General features: G+C 43.6%; 1 protein-coding gene across 1 annotated transcript; it reads right to left on the minus strand.

Moving 5' to 3' along the window:
* Positions 1 to 290: 290 nt before the first annotated feature.
* Rbm22 (RNA binding motif protein 22) lies at positions 291 to 12,256 on the minus strand. The gene is made up of 11 exons (XM_050157833.1): positions 12,101 to 12,256; positions 11,681 to 11,734; positions 9,070 to 9,099; positions 8,353 to 8,485; positions 7,475 to 7,575; positions 6,565 to 6,737; positions 5,555 to 5,755; positions 3,602 to 3,766; positions 2,473 to 2,561; positions 2,229 to 2,360; positions 291 to 1,396 (listed from the first exon to the last, which is right to left on the minus strand). Exons 1-11 carry the CDS (start codon positions 12,152 to 12,154, stop codon positions 1,266 to 1,268), a joined length of 1,263 nt encoding a protein of 420 aa, XP_050013790.1. The 5' UTR covers positions 12,155 to 12,256; the 3' UTR covers positions 291 to 1,265.
* Between the last annotated feature and the right edge of the window lie 4,784 nt (positions 12,257 to 17,040).

Here is a 17,040-nt window from a genome sequence, read left to right on the forward strand (position 1 = left end):
ATTTCAACCCTACTACCAACTTCTTAGTATTAAAAAGGCTGAGTATTTTTACCATCATGGAATGGGCAAAAAAACCCTTGATGTGACAGAGGCCTGTAATCCCAGTACTCAAGGGGTTGATAAGAAAGACTAGCCTGAGCTCGATGGAGATTATCTCAAACTGCATGCCGCCCACCTACTGCCACCAAAGAAAAATCACGTCTAAAGATTTAAAAATTCACATGCATATAATTTGTCTCTTTTACCAATTTCAAGTTCAATACCAAAGGTAAAAGAAACAGAAATCCAGGAACATTTGGAAAATTGACCCGTTTTAATTATTTAAAAACAAAAAATACAATACAACATCAAATTTCCCTTACCATCTACAATTCAGTTAAATCCAAACAGCCTAAGACTGAACAGTCTCCTGCCCAGAGGCAGCGAATGACGAGCCGCTGAAGACACACAGGTGAATGCTGAAGATGCATGTTCCAGCTGCAGGGGCCAGTCTCCGGGCAAATGCACTCCAAGTCTCTTCCTTTCAGTTTGTTGAAGTGTTTTACACCAAGTTCATTAAAACCATTTCATCTCAGGTACCAGGTTTCATCAATGATATGCAGCGCCATAAAATTTGGGTTTCTACCCAATAGGAATAAAATGCAAGTTTTTATTTTTGTCTTTTTCTGACAGTGTGGAGAAGTAAAATTATCAGCTGACTCCTTTAGTAACGTATGAAGTTTTAAAAGCAAAGAAAATATCGGCTGTGCTGAATTCTGGTCTCTGCTTGTCTCTCTGAGGGGTATGACTTCAAATTAGTTAAATCACATTTACGCCACTACAATGATTAGTACTAAATTTTTTTAGATGATAAAAAAGAAAATACCAAATAGACATAAAAATGGTCAAAAGGCTTTTTTTCCAAACCTCAGGTCAATTTTTGCCTCCCACCCAAAAAGATACAAAATGAACATATTGGGATAGTAACTCCATTAGTTACTCCGATTTGCCCATGTGCATGTCCCTCACAAGGTGGAAGGGAACAGACATAGGCTATCTTAGTACTGCTATAGTGGTAAGCAGCTGTGTTCATGGCAGCTTGTTTTGGGCCCGCTGATCCTCTCATACATGTGGGAAGCATAGCTGTGTTCTCTGGCTGCCCACATCTGAACACATTCAGCTACCATGGAAACTACAAAGCAAAGGAAATTATACTGATCCCAGGAGTCATTTACTGGGATTTTAAAGCGCCCTTTCTTCCTCAGAGCCCGAGTGGTGTTGCTGTGCTAGGGGCTGCTGTGTTTTCCAGCATGAGCTCCCATCCTTTGAGGGTCCTGAGATGGGTAGTGGATTGGTCCGGGAGCCCTCATGAAAGGAGGCGGCGGTCCCATTGGGTGGAACATATGTGGTCCAAAACCTGATGTGGAAGAGAAAAAAATTAAAACTTGCAGTTCCCTTGACAACCTTCCAAACCCCTGAATCTTTCTAAGATCAAAACCACCTACATATACATCAAGGCTGACATAATGTTAATGGCAGAGCACAGTCCTTGCTTAGGAATATCTACCTATATTCCTTGATTTTTCCTCTCAGCTCAAAAAACTTCAGACCCAACTGTCTGTTACTAATCAAACATAGCAAATCCCACCAGACAGGAGTCAATCAGCATGTGGGCGACCAGAAAGAAACCAGGTTGATGCCAAGATCCCTTCTGTCATCATTAGCCTCAATGCTTGACTCCAGAATGGAAAGACTTTCTTCAAACATACAGGCTCCTCATCAAAAGAACACCAGCCACCCACTATTCCTACATTGTTCACACTGTCATGGACAGTCACACAGCACTACTGCTCTCCTGAACTGACATGATAAAGAATGAGCCCAAATGTAACTCAAGTCCGTAACCAATTCACATGACAGTCTCTTCTCTTTGTAGCAAGGTTTTTCTTTTTCTTTTTTTTTTTTTTTTAAATGAAAACAGTGTTTACTGATTCCCATTGTGATACAAGGCCCACATCTTGCTGTGGACAGGTAAGGTGTCAGTACAAAATTTACAATGCGAAACAGACTGGTGGTAGATGGCTGTTATGCATTAACTCTACTCTACGATACCTATGCCCAGGTTTAGAGTGGTGCCTTTCTTCTCCAAGTCCCAGAGCAAGCACAAAGAACCCAGCTGTCTGAGACTCAACTCAGGTGCAGAACTTTTACAAGGACTTCTCTGGGTCAGGAAGGAAGAAGGCAATTACCTGGGGGTGGGGGTGGGGCGATTCCAGGGGGTGGGGGCAAGGCAATGTTCACCACTGCTGGAGGGCCACTTGGGGGCAGGTTGAAGTAGTTGGCAGATGCCTCCTCTTCTGCTGCAGGAGGAGGAGGTAGAGCTAGAGAGGAAAAAGCAGACACTTAATCAATACTACATATCCACCGTTTATATCCTGGGTTTGCTGCACCCCAGCTGACTTGAGTTTCTATCAGCAAGAAGCCTGCACTTACCTCCAGGAAGCCCTGGGACAGGCTCTAGCTTGATCCCGGAGTCTGTGGTTCCGTCCTTCTCTTTTTCTTTTCCTCTGGCTGCTTGGGATCTGGAGACATAGATGACAGGACATCAAGAACCTGTCTGTCCAGTCTTCTTCCACACCACTGCTTAACTCACTCTGCAGTAAAATGAGCCCCACCACTCCTTCCCCTTTCAGCAAACATTCTTTTCCCACAGATGACAAGGTGTAGAGTGATTAAAAAGCAAGATTTTTGAAGGTTCAAAAATGTCATTGGCCAGACATGATGGCCCTTGCCTTTAATCCTAGCATCTGGGAGATAGAGGCAGGCAGATCTCTATGAGTTCCAGGACAGGGTCTACACAGTCCCAGAACAGCCAGGCCTACATAGAGAGTCCCTGTGTCAAAAAACCCAAACCCAAACCCCTGTCACGGTTAGAGCAGACAACATTCACGTGCAGAGCAAGTGCTCAGCACAGAGAAGCGCTGCACTCCACCAAGGGGAGACAGAGTCCCCTTTGAAACTTAGGGCATTTTATTTCTCTCTCTTATGCAGTCAATTTCAAACTTAAAGCAGACATTCTTCTGTTTGTCCCTTTCCTCACTACTCTAGCACGCAGCCTTTGAGGGGAGAATCTAAGTCTAAGTCAGTGGAACCCCTCAACATCTATCTTTGGTAACCTAGCATTATGCTTGGCTCATAGTGGCTGGCAAAACATGAAGAATTTCAAAGGAGCAGGTCATAAGAGCAAGACCTTAAAACACATTTTTAAAGCAAGACGCTTCCAGCAGCCATAGAAATCAAATAAGGGAGCTGGAGGGATGGCTCAGCAGTTAAGATCATGAGTGCCCTTTCAGAGGACACTGGTTCCATTCCCAGCACCCACATAGTGACTCATAATTATCTGTACCTCCAGTCCCAGGGGATCCAATACTCTCTTCTGGCACCAGGCACAGAAGTGGTACATAGACATACATGTATGCAAAATGTCCATTCACATAAAGTCACTAAAATAAAAATACACTAGAGAAGTAGCTTCTAAAGATGTTTAAAGGCCCTGTCAAACCTGTTTACCCAAGGCTTTCAGTGTCCAGATGAGAACCGTCCAGAACAATCTCATTCATACCTTCCCCACTTCACATTGAGCCTGCGGCCATTCACGATGAGCTTATTGAAGGACTTCTCAGCAGCCACTTCAGCAGCCTGCCTGGTGGCAAATTGGATGAAGGCACACTGCTGCCTCTGCACAACTGTAATTGTGCGGATCTCTCCGAACTGGTAGAAGTGATTTCTGAAGGAATACAGCCAAAAAAAAAAAAAAAAAAAAAAACCAGGTTAGCAACCCAGACACTGCCTGGGGAAATGGAAACGAGCTATAAACTTAGAATGTTCTGAGTCACCACTAGGCAGGTGGCCCCATGGACACATGCCTGTCTTAGGCTTTCCTTGAACCAGGCCCTAATGTAAGGGCTGCTTATTGGAGATAAAAGGAAAATTAAGTAAGAGTTCTCCTGTGTCTCTGGATTTTTCTTGTGGAGGAGAGGAGGGTTTTCCTTGGTTACTTAAGAGCCACACTTCCTACCCCAAGTATAAGGCACTGGCAAACTACAGCTCTTATGGTCCATGAGTCAAGACTTTTTTCATTTGAAATGGAGCCCTGTTATGTTATACAGGTTAATTTTGAACTCACGGAGTCAAATATCTTTCTGCTAAGCTGGGACTGCAAGCAAATGCTACAATGCCAAGCCATGAGCAAAGAATGCTTCAAAACGTGTTTACGGGTTGAGAACTGTATGGCTCAGTGGCAGAGAACACTGGTCTATTATGTGAGAGACCCTCAGTTCAATTCTTAGAACTGGAAAAATAAATTATTTTTTATCACTTTATTATTAATTCAATGAAATAAAAAATACTGAAAACTGAAAGAAGGAAAAAGGTGGAAATCGAAGGAGAAAGCCAGTCATGGTGGTCCATGCACAGACCCTAGTGTCAGAGAAAGGGGAAGATCTTGAGTTTCAGGCCAACCCACGCTATATGACAAGACCCTGCCTCAAAAAATAAAAATAAATAAATAAATAAAACTAATCGAACAAAAAAGTCAGGCCTGGTACCTAATACCTATCAATGCAATACCTAGGAGATGAAAGAAAGCAGGAGGATCAGGAGTTTAAGGTCATATAAGTTTTCCAAGATAGCCTGAGCTGTAGGAAACTCTGTATCAAAACCTAAAACAACAAAAAAGGGAGCAATATCCAAAAGATATCACATGTGCTCCACTGAGCCCAAAGTATTTCCTTGAGCCCTTTCATAAAAAGTTAGCTGGCCCTTGGAGATTACTGGCTCAATGAGATAGGGTTTGATGGAGATAGGCCACCAAGAGCAGGAGTTTCTTCTCTACTTAATCTCACTGGAAAAGCTATATAGTTATGCACAGAATAAGCCAGAAATAAAAATTAAATCAGGACCTCTGCTTAAAAACAAACAAACAAAGCACAATTTAAACCGAAATAAACAAACAAACATATACATACATACATACATGCATAGGCTTAGAGCCACAGGGCTTGCTACCATCCATAATAATTGGATGTGTATGAGTATGTGTGTCATCCTTTAACAATTCATACTAGGGGCTGGTGAAATGGCTCAGAGGTTAAGAGCACATGTTGCTCTTGCAAAGGACTAAGTTTGATTCCCAGCACCCATGTCGAGGGGCTCACTACTTGTAACTCCAGCTCTAGGAGGCTCTAACACCTGTGGCCTCTTTGGGTACTTGCAGTCACTTGCACAAGCCTATACATGTATCACAAACATACACAGTAATTAGAAGAAAAATCCAGTTGACCACTAGGCCCATATTTATTTTCTAATGCAAACATGAAAAAGTACTCTTGAGAAATGGAACTACAATGGCATCATAAAAAAGACTTTTAAAAAACTTTCAGTCATCATTCATACCAATGATAGGCTGGCTAAAAAAAATTAAACTTGATTTAGAATTATCATGTAGGGTGATGTTTTTTGCTAACTATTATTCCAACGCAGTTAAAAGAAGACTTCTGCAATGAAGCCCACCAACCTGAGATCTGTTTCAGTAATTGTATCTCCCAGACCACCCACATATAGTGTGGTAATGGTCTTATCCTCTGGTGGGTCTAGACGAGGCATGGTTGAAGCCCGCTTTAGAAGCTTATCGGCTACAGGGTCATTAATTCCATAGTACCGGTCTTTTATATTCTGATCAGCAAGAGGGTCATCTGGATCGGTAGGCTTCTCATGTCTGAGATTCACAAACGAAAAAAGCACAAAGGTGAAACAAAGAGAAAAATGATCACTCTACAGTAGCTACATGATAAAGTCCCTCAATGCCTTTCAAACTAGAAACCATGTCCATACAAAAATACTGCTAGAGCAAATACTAAGGGATTGCAATACCACATAAAAGACTTCCTAGCTGGAAGAGAATCTGATTAAAGCTATGGACATCACTTTATTTTTTAATATTTATTTATTTAATATGGATACAATATTCTGTTTGCATGTATGCCTGCTAGAAGAGGACACCAGACCTCATTACAGATGGTTGTGAGCCATCATGTGGTTGCTGGGAATTGAACTCAGGTCCTTTGGAAGAGCATGCAATGCTCTTAACCGCTGCCCATGGACTTCACTTTAGAAAAAGGGCATATGGTTTGATTTTTTTGGGGGGGTAGCAGGTATTATAGTTGACAAATCATTAGTTGGAACCCCTAGTTCTGATGTTCAGCAGTCTTGGTTGAAAAAAAAAGTAGCCCGCAGAAGTCTGGTCTATTCTGATTTCAACCATATTTTGCTATTCAAACCATTTAAATGATGACACTAAGTAATCTTAGAAACTTCAAGTCAGCATGTCTTTTATGTGACATAGCAATTTAGTTTCTCTCAGTCATTAAGTAGAAAATATAATTTAGCTAGGTTCTTATAAATGTAACAGTTCTAGGACATGAGATACTCTGTGGGCCATAAGACCTTTAGACACTAATTTAAGCTGGAGCCTCCCACTAATCAGCTGCCTGCAAGTAAATACAGAAAGAGAGGCACAGGTCTTACCTATATGGACACTCTTCTCCTCTCTTACACTCTCCTTTCACCCAGAAGGAACAAATGTGGGGCCGATTCCTTTTGTAGTACGGTGTGGTCCGGGCCAACTTGAGCAGCATGTCACTGGTGGATGTAGCTTTCCCCAGCATGCCAACTGGTCGTGTGCCATCAGAGTTAGAAATCTGCATGAAGAGGACAACTTTATAGGCTGTCAGTTCTTTAGGACTTTTATCAAATACAAACTCCATCAACCACGAGGCCCTGGGTTCAATTCCCAGAACCACATGTATACAATCTATCCCTGCCAGACAAACAATAACATCAACAAAGTGGTCAGAGGACCAGGAAGTCTGGTGTGAGACTGTGTTTCCTAGAAATGGCAGGGAAGCCATACCCATGATATCCTAAACAAAGATAAGAGCCGATATACTAATGTGGGTATGTGGTGCATGCCTTTAACCCCAGAACTTAGGAAGAGGCAGGTTGATCTCTGAGTTCAAGGTCACCCTGGTCTATAGAGTGAGTTCCAGGACAGTCAGGGATATAGAAACCCTCAAAAAAATTCTAGATATACTAATTCAGAAAGGGGAAATCTCATGGGTCCTATTCCTAGAGAAAGAACTACAGGCAACTAATGACTGTTGAAAGAGAATTGGTCTCTTCTGGGGATGAACTCCTTAATTAGTTATCTAATACAAAGTGATCAGCCTTGAAATCATATACAAATAAGCCACATTAAATGGACTCAGCAGGTTGCATTTATATGTCTGCACTGTGCACATACACAAAACCAATAATAATCAAAGAAAAAGATGCCATCAATGGGGGTGTTGGAAGGGGTTAGAGGGAGAAGACATATATAGGAGGGGTAGGAGAGAGGAAGTGATGTAATAAGATTTTAATTAAAATAAAAACATACTTCTCTTTCCATGTTCTGTGTGTAATACTCTTTGTTGACATCTGATTTGGGCATGTCATCTTTAAATGACAATCCTGCATCACGAACTTGGATGGGTAGGCCTGGTATAAAGAAATGGAGGGAAAAAAATCATACAGATTTGAAAAAACATTCATACTGAATATGGACATAAATGACAACATCATCTTTCCCTTCTCTTTCCTACTGGTGGGGACTAGAGAGATATTCCAGTGATTGAGAGTACATACTGCTCTTGCAGAGGACCAGAGTGCGGTTCCTTATAACCGCGCAGGGTGGCTCACTGTAACCCCAGCTGCAGAAGATGACACTCCCTTCTGGACTCTGTTCTGCACTCACATGTGCACCCCACTCCCACATATATACATAATTAAAAACAAAAATAAAATTTTAATAAAAAGATCATCGACATACTTGGTGACAGCTTACATATTTTAAACCAAACTGTTCGTCAGGCTGGGAACTGCTGCAGAGCATCTTAAGATCTGTCTAAATTCCTGTGCTGTCACAGAATTGGGTGAGGTGAACGTTTTAGAAAATCGTTTCAAAGAATAGACTTTAGCCATGGCCAGACTAAGGCCCAGGAACTTCTGGTTGGGACTATGAGAAAAGTTCCAGGCAAAGGAATAGCCTATCATAGGAGCAATGCCTTTCACTCCAAATGGCTACACAGATGAGGTGCAGGCCAGTTCTGGCTTCTTCCCAATTGCTCCTCAAGTTCCGACTGTTGCTCAGGGGGACTCCACAGAAGCCTAATTATAAGTGTATGCCTGGGAAAAGCAAGAACAGTAGGCATTCTACAATGGGATCAGAACCAGAGAAGTGGGAGGCATCAAGTCTAGTGCATGTGGCAAACATACCATACTCGAGGTCTAACAGGCAGGTCTGACAAACGTTCTTCAATTTACTGCAGGTTTGGCACACTTCAGTCTTCTTGAAGCGCATGCGGACCCCAGGGCACCAACGAAACACTGTGAATGGTCTGGCGCAGATCTGGACACATCGAGAACCATAGCATGTTAATGGTCCTGACCTGGACTCAATCCAGATTTACTAAGTATGGAGAGCTGACCTTAGCAAGTACCTAATCTATATGCCAGCTCACCCTCAATTCCATTTATTTTCTCTTTTCTGGTAGTTAAAAATCTCACAAAATACAGAAATAAATATTCAGAAAGTCAAAGTCCTCCCACCTAGAGGCAAACATTAAAAATGTGACTATCTTTTTGGTGGGGAACAGGGAAAGCAAAGCAGGAAATATTATCTTTGAGAATATATGACAGCCTCAACCTTTCTCCTCAGCTGAAATGCTCCTGGGTAGTAGCCAGACAACACCTGGCACAGAAACCCATGGCAGTCGGAGCAGATTCAGACACTGTTTATGAATCTACAGGAGGAGGGTCCTTTTATTTCCCATACTAGTTGTCAGTCACTGACTATACCAACGACACATGAAAGTCATGAGCATGAATTCTGATCCAAGGATCTCAAAACTAAGTACAAAGCTAATTGGTAGACTAAAGGGCAGGGCAAAGATAAAGAAAAAGAAATAGCTACTTCTTAACAGATACACTTACTTTGCATTCTTTTCCATATTTTTCTTTGGTCTGAAATAGAAAAGAACTGAAATTACAGCAGAGAAAACAAACAGGTAAATAAAAACACAAAAGAAACTGATTGTTAACCCCAAGTACAAAACATGCTATGTGTCTGGAGATCCCTGGTACTGTAAACAAAGATAGTCAAACCAAACCTAAATCATCTTTAAGTTGTTACAATAAGGGGTACTGTGAAGGTTAGATCTAACAGTCAACCTGCCATAACCTAGATTAAACTGGGAAGAGAGTCTTGATGATGGATTGTGTAGACCACATCAGCCTGTGGGCATGTCTATGGGAGTTTATCTTGGTTTCTTTAGCTGATGTGGGAAGAACCAGCCTGATCATGAGCGACACCATTCCCTGGTGTCCCATTACAGGGACGTTGGACCCTGTAAGTGAAGAAGGGGCTCAGCACTAGCAAGCACACATGTATTCATTCTCTGCTTTTGACCTGAATGTGGTATGACCAGCTGCTTCAAGTTCCTGTTGCCCTGACTGCCCCCAAATGATGAACCGTTAACCATACACTGCAAGGCAAATAAACCTCTTCTCCTAAAGTGTTTGTGTCAGGGTCTTTTATCACAGCAAGAGAAATGAAATTAAGACATATACCAACAAGGTCATATTCTCTAAAGAGATTGGACCTAATACTAAGTGTCTTCCCAGAGCCACAACTCTTAGATTTACTTCTGATTCCCAAGAACTAAAATTCCTAATGGAAACACTGTGTTTTTACATGTGAAACCTAGATTTCAGATTGTGCTTGTGTGTGTGTAGATTATGAACCTAGAGAAGGAATCCTGAGTGGGAAGTGTGTGTGGAGACTGGGTAATAAGTCAGGTATTAGAAAGAAGGGCAGCTGGGCGTGGTGGTGCCCGCCTGTAATCCCAGCACTTGGAAGGGAGGGGCAGGTGATCTCTGCATGCAAGGCCAGCCTGGTCTATAGAATGAGTTCCAGGACAGCCAAGGCTGCACTTGAGAGAAACCCTGTCTCCACTCCCCTCTCCCCAAAGAAGGGTATATTGGGGGAAATAAGAAAACTAACCAGAAATGGGCAGGGAGAAAGGGAGAGGACAGTGGAGGAGGGGATAACTGAAAATAAAGTATGACAGGTGTATGAAAATAACAAAATGAAACCCATTACTTTGTACACTAACCTAAAAAAATTTTTTTTTCTTTTTTAAATCATTTCTGGGAGATGGCTATTTCAAGGGCCACTTTGTTTTCCAGGTGAAAACTTCCGATTTCTAGCACGTGTTTCCCTTTGAGGGAATCTTTGAGAAAACTGGTTTAAACATCAATCCAACCACCTGACTGGTTGACTTTATGTGCCTGGTGGAGCTGTCCACCAAGCTTATGATTGGTCTAGGAGAACTAAGCCTGGAGATGGTGGCACCTGAAGCAAGAGCGGCTTTGCAAAGCATCTACTCATGAAATCTGCTTGGCAGTCTTTTCTCAGCATAGTTCTCTAGGTCACTGGTTGGGAGGAGGCAGACAGTGTGTGTGTGTGTGTGTGTGTGTGTGTGTGTGTGTGTGTGTGTGTGTGTGTGTGTGTGTGTGTGAGTGAGATATCTATGTGCTTTAGGAAAAGGACAAGGTCTCACTGCCATAGTCCTGTATGGCCTGGAACTTGATTTGTAGTCCTAAATGCCCTTGAACTCACAGAAATCCACTTGCCTAAAAGGCCGGGATTAAAGGCACGAATCACCATTCACGACTGGTTTAGGAATCTTTGTTTTACAACTAATTATGTCTAGCAATAAAAAAGTAGTCAATATATAAGAACTATTTTATATTAGAGCATGAACATGAAACTTAATCTCTCATAATATATATGTGAACTGATAGGATAAATATAAAATTCTTCTGGCGTGAAAACCGAAATCCCTAAAGGTTTTCCCAGTCCCCAGATCAAGCAGGATGAAGCCATGGTCGACTTTCTACAGTTTGCTCAGAAGGTAACTGTACTGATGCAACAATCTGTCCCCATGAACCATTCAGTCAACATCTCTGAGGCTGATCCCAATATATAATCCTAAAATAATCACGCTGACTGTTGCCATTTTACCCTTTTTGAAAAGGATAGGTGAGCTGGGCGATAGTGGCGCACACCTTTAATCCCAGCACTCAGGAGGCAGAGGCAAGTGGATCTCTGGGAGTTCGAGAACAGCCTGGTCTACAAGAGCTAGTTCCAGGATAGGCACCAAAGCTACAGAGAAACCTTGTCTCGAAACAAACAAACGAAAAGGACAGGTGTATCTTAAACTAGAAAGACTACAAGCTGCAGTGGCTGAGAGGCACACTGACTGGGAGTCAGGGAGTAAGCCACATAAAGAGAGACTCTCCCGTCAACAGACCTACTTTCTGGGAAGAGGCTCAACAAGTATTAGCTGTTATGTTACAGCTCCTACATTACAGGGTTATTGCTCAGTGTCTAGGAGAGGAAGTACGCATGACATTACTTTGCAAGTTGTCCTGCTAGTAAAAGAGTATCAATCCTTCTAACGGCCAAGAGAAACACTTTACCATGAGCGTGCAAGGACAATATAATGTACAGTGAACTCCCGCGGCACAGGCAAGCACTCACCATTCGTATGTAAGGGTTTTCTCCAAGACACGTCTGACACAGTATGGGGAAGTCCTAAAGAAAATGGGAAATCTGATTGAAGATCAAGTCCCCAAGACCCTGTTCCCTCAGTCACTTTTTAGGGCGGGGAAGGGTGCAAGGTTGGCAGGAGCCCCAGCTCCGGCACTGACCGCGGAGCGGGTAGGGGCGCTGTCTGCACTTCCGGCAAGCAGAAAAAATGAAAGCCTCTGGGAAGTGTGGAGTCTCCGGGTGGACAGCGCTAGTCCCAGGACCCTGGTCCGCCGCACGAGGGCTCTGCTCCGGCTGTCCCGCCGAGCTAGGCCGCAGCGCGGCTCCGGCCGCTCCCGCCGCAGCCCGGGACATGGCTTCCCATCCCGCCCGGCCTCGCCGCCCCCGCGTCCTTCTCCGGCGCGCACTCACCGCGTCCTCCCAGTTTTGCCTGTTGTAGGTGTTGGAACCCAGAGAGGTCGCCATATCGGGAGTCCCGAGGCAGCGCCGGCTTCCGATTCGGGAGACCTACCGCCACAATCCCGACAGGCTCCGGGCGGGCGCCGCGCTACGTCTAATCTACGCGCCTAGGGCGGCCGCGGGGCGGGGCTGCGCGTCAGAACTTCCGCCCAGCTGCCTTGCGCGCCTCCTTAATGCGAAGGGTGGAGGAACAGATCGAGAACCACCAGCCCAGGCTCGGCTCAAAAGGCGGTTAGTCGCAGCCAGGCCCTGATGCCTGCGTCTCTCATGTTCCCAGTAGCTCTTCCGTTGTTATATTTAGCACACGAAAGTACAAAACGTCTAGTAAGTTTACCGTAGAAGACAACGAACCCCTTCGGCGGAGGTGTTGGCAGAGTTATTATTTATGACAGAAGCGGGGTCACTATTAGGAAATCACATTTAACTAGCTATCATTTATCATAGGCTGCCACCGTACCATTATGGCTAGGATGTGGATTCCTCTTTTATAGAAAAAGAAATTGAGGTTAAAATGAATTAACCCCCCACCCTTTTTTTTTTCGGGGGTGGTGGTGGTGTCTTGGAGCTAAAAACCCATGAAGCCACTGATCCAAGAAGTTAGTTTTTCTAACTTCTGACGTGAAAAGGGCCGTGTAAGTCAGAGCTTTCCAGTTTTTAAACTCCTAACCATTCATCGAATATTTTGAGACAGAGTTACACTATGTAGTTTTGAACTCACAGTGTAGACTAGGCTGGCCTGGAACTACAGATCCACCTTCCTTTGCCGCCCAAGTGCTGAGATTAAAGGCGTACACTATAATATCCCTTTCTATATTTTTATTTATCTCTGGGTTGAACTTGAACCATCTCTGTAGGCCAGGAAGGCCCTGTCTGAATTTGTAATATTCTTTCCTCAGTCTCCCACGTAGCTGGGATTATAGGTCTGTGCCATCTGGCCTGATCATTTTAGTACTTGACCTAATCAACCACCAAACTGTTCAAAGATTCTCTTGTATAGTTCTTATTTTTCTTACATACATTCACCATATAGTTTTATCATCCCAAAGTTTTGATGTGCTTGTAGGTGATCAGCTCGGCCCCACATACAGCCTACAGTAATGGCTGATTTATGTTCTGTCCCTATACAGATGCTCCTGGATTTAGGGCGGATTATGTCCTGTTGAGGCCCATTGTGTGGAGTTTGAATGATTAGTCAACTCAACTGGATCTGGATTGTGTTTAGATGGTTCCCTCCAGTGTGTCATGGTTTTCCTATCCTCTATCATTGTTCTTTAGGTTTCTCAAACGCCCACTCTTCATCCTTAAGCTTATAGCTGTCCTGCATGTCCGCACAGTAGAGATGTCCTTTTGTACCTTTGCCAAGCTTCCAGAAACTGAAGCATGTTCCTGTTTGCTAGATTGGGAGTACAGAGATAAAGGAGTTCTGTCTCTGTTGGTACAATTCAGTTTGTGTTTAGTAGGCTTTGTGCCTGAGTCTTAGAAACCCTTTTTAAGCATCCTCCTCCTCTTATTCCTTCTTTCCTTCCTTTATATATTTTTTCACCTCAGCGAACTGTTTCTGAATATTTACTACTCTTATTCCCTACAAGTTAAAAAGATAATTAAAACTTTTTAATAACTGTCAACCAAGATAGACATTTCTCCAATGTGGAAAACTACCAAAGATCTCAAAGTAGCTAGTCTGAGTCTAGTGAAGATGGTAATTATCCAAGACACAGTTCTTTTGTTTGGTGCTGACATCGTCTGTGTTTAGCTTCCGTGTGGGTACTACTTGGCTTTAGGCATCATATCTCACTTTGACTTTATATTGAACCTACATCATCTCCTTTCCTAAAGCAGGAGGATGTCTCTGCTCTTCCTACAGCGGTGAGCAGAGGGTGTTGGTGTAGAGTTGTCTCAGAACCGAGCCTTGTCTTTCCAGGGACTTTATGTATTTATTTATCCCTTGCTTCAGCAGCAGTGTGCCTTTACCTGGGGAGACACTTTTCTAAGTGGCTCAGGCTTTCTGTTCCTTCATGAGAGCCTGGGGAAGGAGGCAAAGTCTTATGTCTCTCCTATATTAAGCCTGCTATATTCCCCTAAACCAAGCAATGCTCTCTCAAACTTCCCACCTCTGGAGGTTTTAGAACATGTGAGTGCAAAAAAAAAAGTTAATTCTCTTCAAGTCTTAGGATCGCAGGGTTACATGCTATCATATTAGCTTTTTTTGATCTTTAATATTTAAGGCAATTCTTTAATATTTTGGTTGATTTCCTCACTCCTATCCATATCTGCTAGGCCTTTGCTCCACCATCATGGACTCTAACCCACTGGAACTGTAGGCCCAATTAAACACTTATTTTTATTATTATGTATACAGTGTTCTGCCTGCATGTGTGCCTGCACCCCAGAAGAGGGCACCAGATCTCATCACAGATGGTTGTGAGCCACCTTGTGGTTTCTGGGAATTGAACTCAGGACCTCTGGAAGAACAATGCTCTTAACAACTGAACCATCTCTCCAGGCCTCCAATTAAACACTTTTAAAAAACAAAACAAAACAAAAACTTTTTTTATAAGTTGTCTTGGTCATAGTGTTTTATCATAGTGATAGAAAAGGAACTATCACTGCATGTCTTCTGTCTTCTCAGAGAATTATGTCCCTTCTTGGAATCCAGACGTTTGGACTGCCCTGCCACTTTAGCTCTGATAGAAGAACATCCCCCCCCCCCCCCCCCAGACAGCGTTTCTCTGTAGCTTTGGAGTCTGTTCTGGAACTAGCTCTTATAGACCAGTCTCGCCTCAAACTCACAAAGATCTGCCTGCCTCTGCCTCCCCAGTGCTGGGATTAAAGGTTTATGCCACCACTGCCCAGCTGAACATTTATGATTTTTAAGATTAGTTTAGAAATTTAAAACTATGTGTCTCTGTGTGGATTGTGCACATGAGTGTAGGTACCCAGAGGCTAGAGGCATTGGATCCCCTAGTAGCTGGAATTACTAGTAGCTATGAGCAATCCAGTGGGTTCTGGGAATCTAACTTGGGTCCTTTGTAAGAGCAGCACATACAGGCAGGACATAGCCAGGACTAAGGTAGCCAAGAAGATAGCAGAAATGGTGGGAGAGTCTTGCTGATTATAAGGGGTTATGTTGCAATAGGGAGGATTTGGGAGGTGCAAGGGGTCAGGAGACTCGTGTGGGGGCTCTGAGATGCATAGTAAGTGTGAATAAGGCCTGAGGGAGGCTGGAGGTCCTTATAGGCATTTGATATACAGTCACAGGTATATGTCAATAGAGAGCCAAATAGCCCTTCTTTCAGAGGCAAGGGAGAGGATTCCTTTTGTGGAAAGGAACTCATTTCTTGAGGAAGCCTGGTTTTAATTGACAGAAATCCTAGCCTTTAATCCCAGCACTCGGTAGGCAGAGGCAGGTAGATCTCTGTGAGTTTGAGGCCAACCTGGTCTGCAGGAGGTAATTCCAGGACAGCTCCAAAGCCATAGAAAAACCCTATTTCGAAAAACAAAAAACAAAACAAAACTTTTATAGTCCAGTTTGAGCTAAGCCAAGACTATCATTTCTGTATATACGCACATTCTGAGACCTAACATAATGGACCTGGATTTGATCTCAGGGAGTTTGCAATCCATTTAAGGGGCTATATGTGTTCAAAGTCCCACAATGCAAGGCAGAAAGATGTAACTGCCTTGGAGAGGCACAGTATTGTGGATTAAAATTACTATTTATTTATTTATTTATTTTCCGAGATGAGGTTTTTCCTTATGTATCCCTGGCTATCATCAAAGAGGAGGGAGCTCAACTGAGAAAATGCCTCCATAAGACTTGGCTGTAAGCAACCTGTACGGTATATTCTTAATTAGAGATTCATGTGGGAGGGCCCAGCCCATTGTGGGTGGGAACACTGCTGGGTTGGTGGTCCTGGGCTCCGTAAAAGCACAGGTTGAACAAGCCACGGGGAACAAGCACGCCTTAGTCTCTGCATCAGTCCTGCCTTAAGGTTCCTGCTGTTTGGAGTTCCTACCCTAGTTTCCCTCAGTGATGAACAGTGATTTGGAAACACCAAGGTACACCTGGATCTCATTTAACTTTCCCTGTGTTCAAAAGATGTAACCTGGATCTCCTTTAACCATACTTCAGCTTCCAGGTCCTTGGTTTTCCAAGCTGCTGTTGGGGCAGGAGCCTAGGGAAGAGTCAGAACCCAGGCAAACTGGGTCCCTGAAGGGGCCAGCAGGACACTAGTAGGGCAAAGGCCCAGGCAGGAGTTGGGGGGAGGATGCTGAGGCTAGAAAGAGCTCTCCATGTTAGCTCATCTCTCAAGCACGAGGGATTCGTTCACATCATATGCTCCGGGTCAATAGAGAAATGCACTGAAAACGGTGCGTCTGGAAACCTGTACAGGAGCTCAGGCAACATCCACCTGCATGTTCCAGAGTCCAGAGAATTACTCCCTCCTTCCTTCCTTCCTTCCTTCCTTCCTTCCTTCCTTCCTTCCTTCCTTCCTTCCTTTTCTTTCTTTCTTTTTTTTTGACAGGGTCTTTGTATACAGAGTGCTAGAATTCATTAATTTAGACTAGGCTGGCCTTGAACTCACAAGAGATCCTTCTGCCTCTGCCTCCCTAGCACCACTGGCAATAAAAACATGAGCCACCACTAACCAGGGCTTGGTGAATTACTCTACCAAGTTAATTTACATAAAGAAATGAAGGGAGGGGCAGGAGAGAGCACTTGCAGAGGAGAGTTCAGTTCCCAGCAGGCGGCTCAGAACCACCTGGAACTCCAGCTCCAGATGACCTGCTGTCCCACCAAACAGAGAGACGTGGAAGGGTGCCTACCACTGAGTCTTACCTACCAACTGACCTTGAGGCCCCGAGTTGTGCAGGTTCTAACCAGCATTTGT

This window comes from Alexandromys fortis, unplaced genomic scaffold (assembly GCF_014885135.2).
Source record: "Alexandromys fortis isolate MF-2015 unplaced genomic scaffold, M_Fortis_MF-2015_v1.1 scaffold_94, whole genome shotgun sequence".
Classification (NCBI taxonomy): Eukaryota; Metazoa; Chordata; class Mammalia; order Rodentia; family Cricetidae; genus Alexandromys; species Alexandromys fortis.

What these genes read in the sequence shown, in the direction of transcription:
- Rbm22 (XM_050157833.1), bottom strand. Translation starts at nt 12,154, where the DNA reads ATGGCGACCTCTCTGGGTTCCAACACCTACAACAGGCAAAACTGGGAG. An exon ending in GGAGAAGAGTGTCCATATAG is followed by an intron (nt 5,756 to 6,564) that starts GTAAGACCTGTG and finishes TGTGAATCTCAG; the next exon opens with ACATGAGAAGCCTACCGATC. An exon ending in TGTCCCAGGGCTTCCTGGAG is followed by an intron (nt 2,361 to 2,472) that starts GTAAGTGCAGGC and finishes TTTCCTCTCTAG; the next exon opens with CTCTACCTCCTCCTCCTGCA.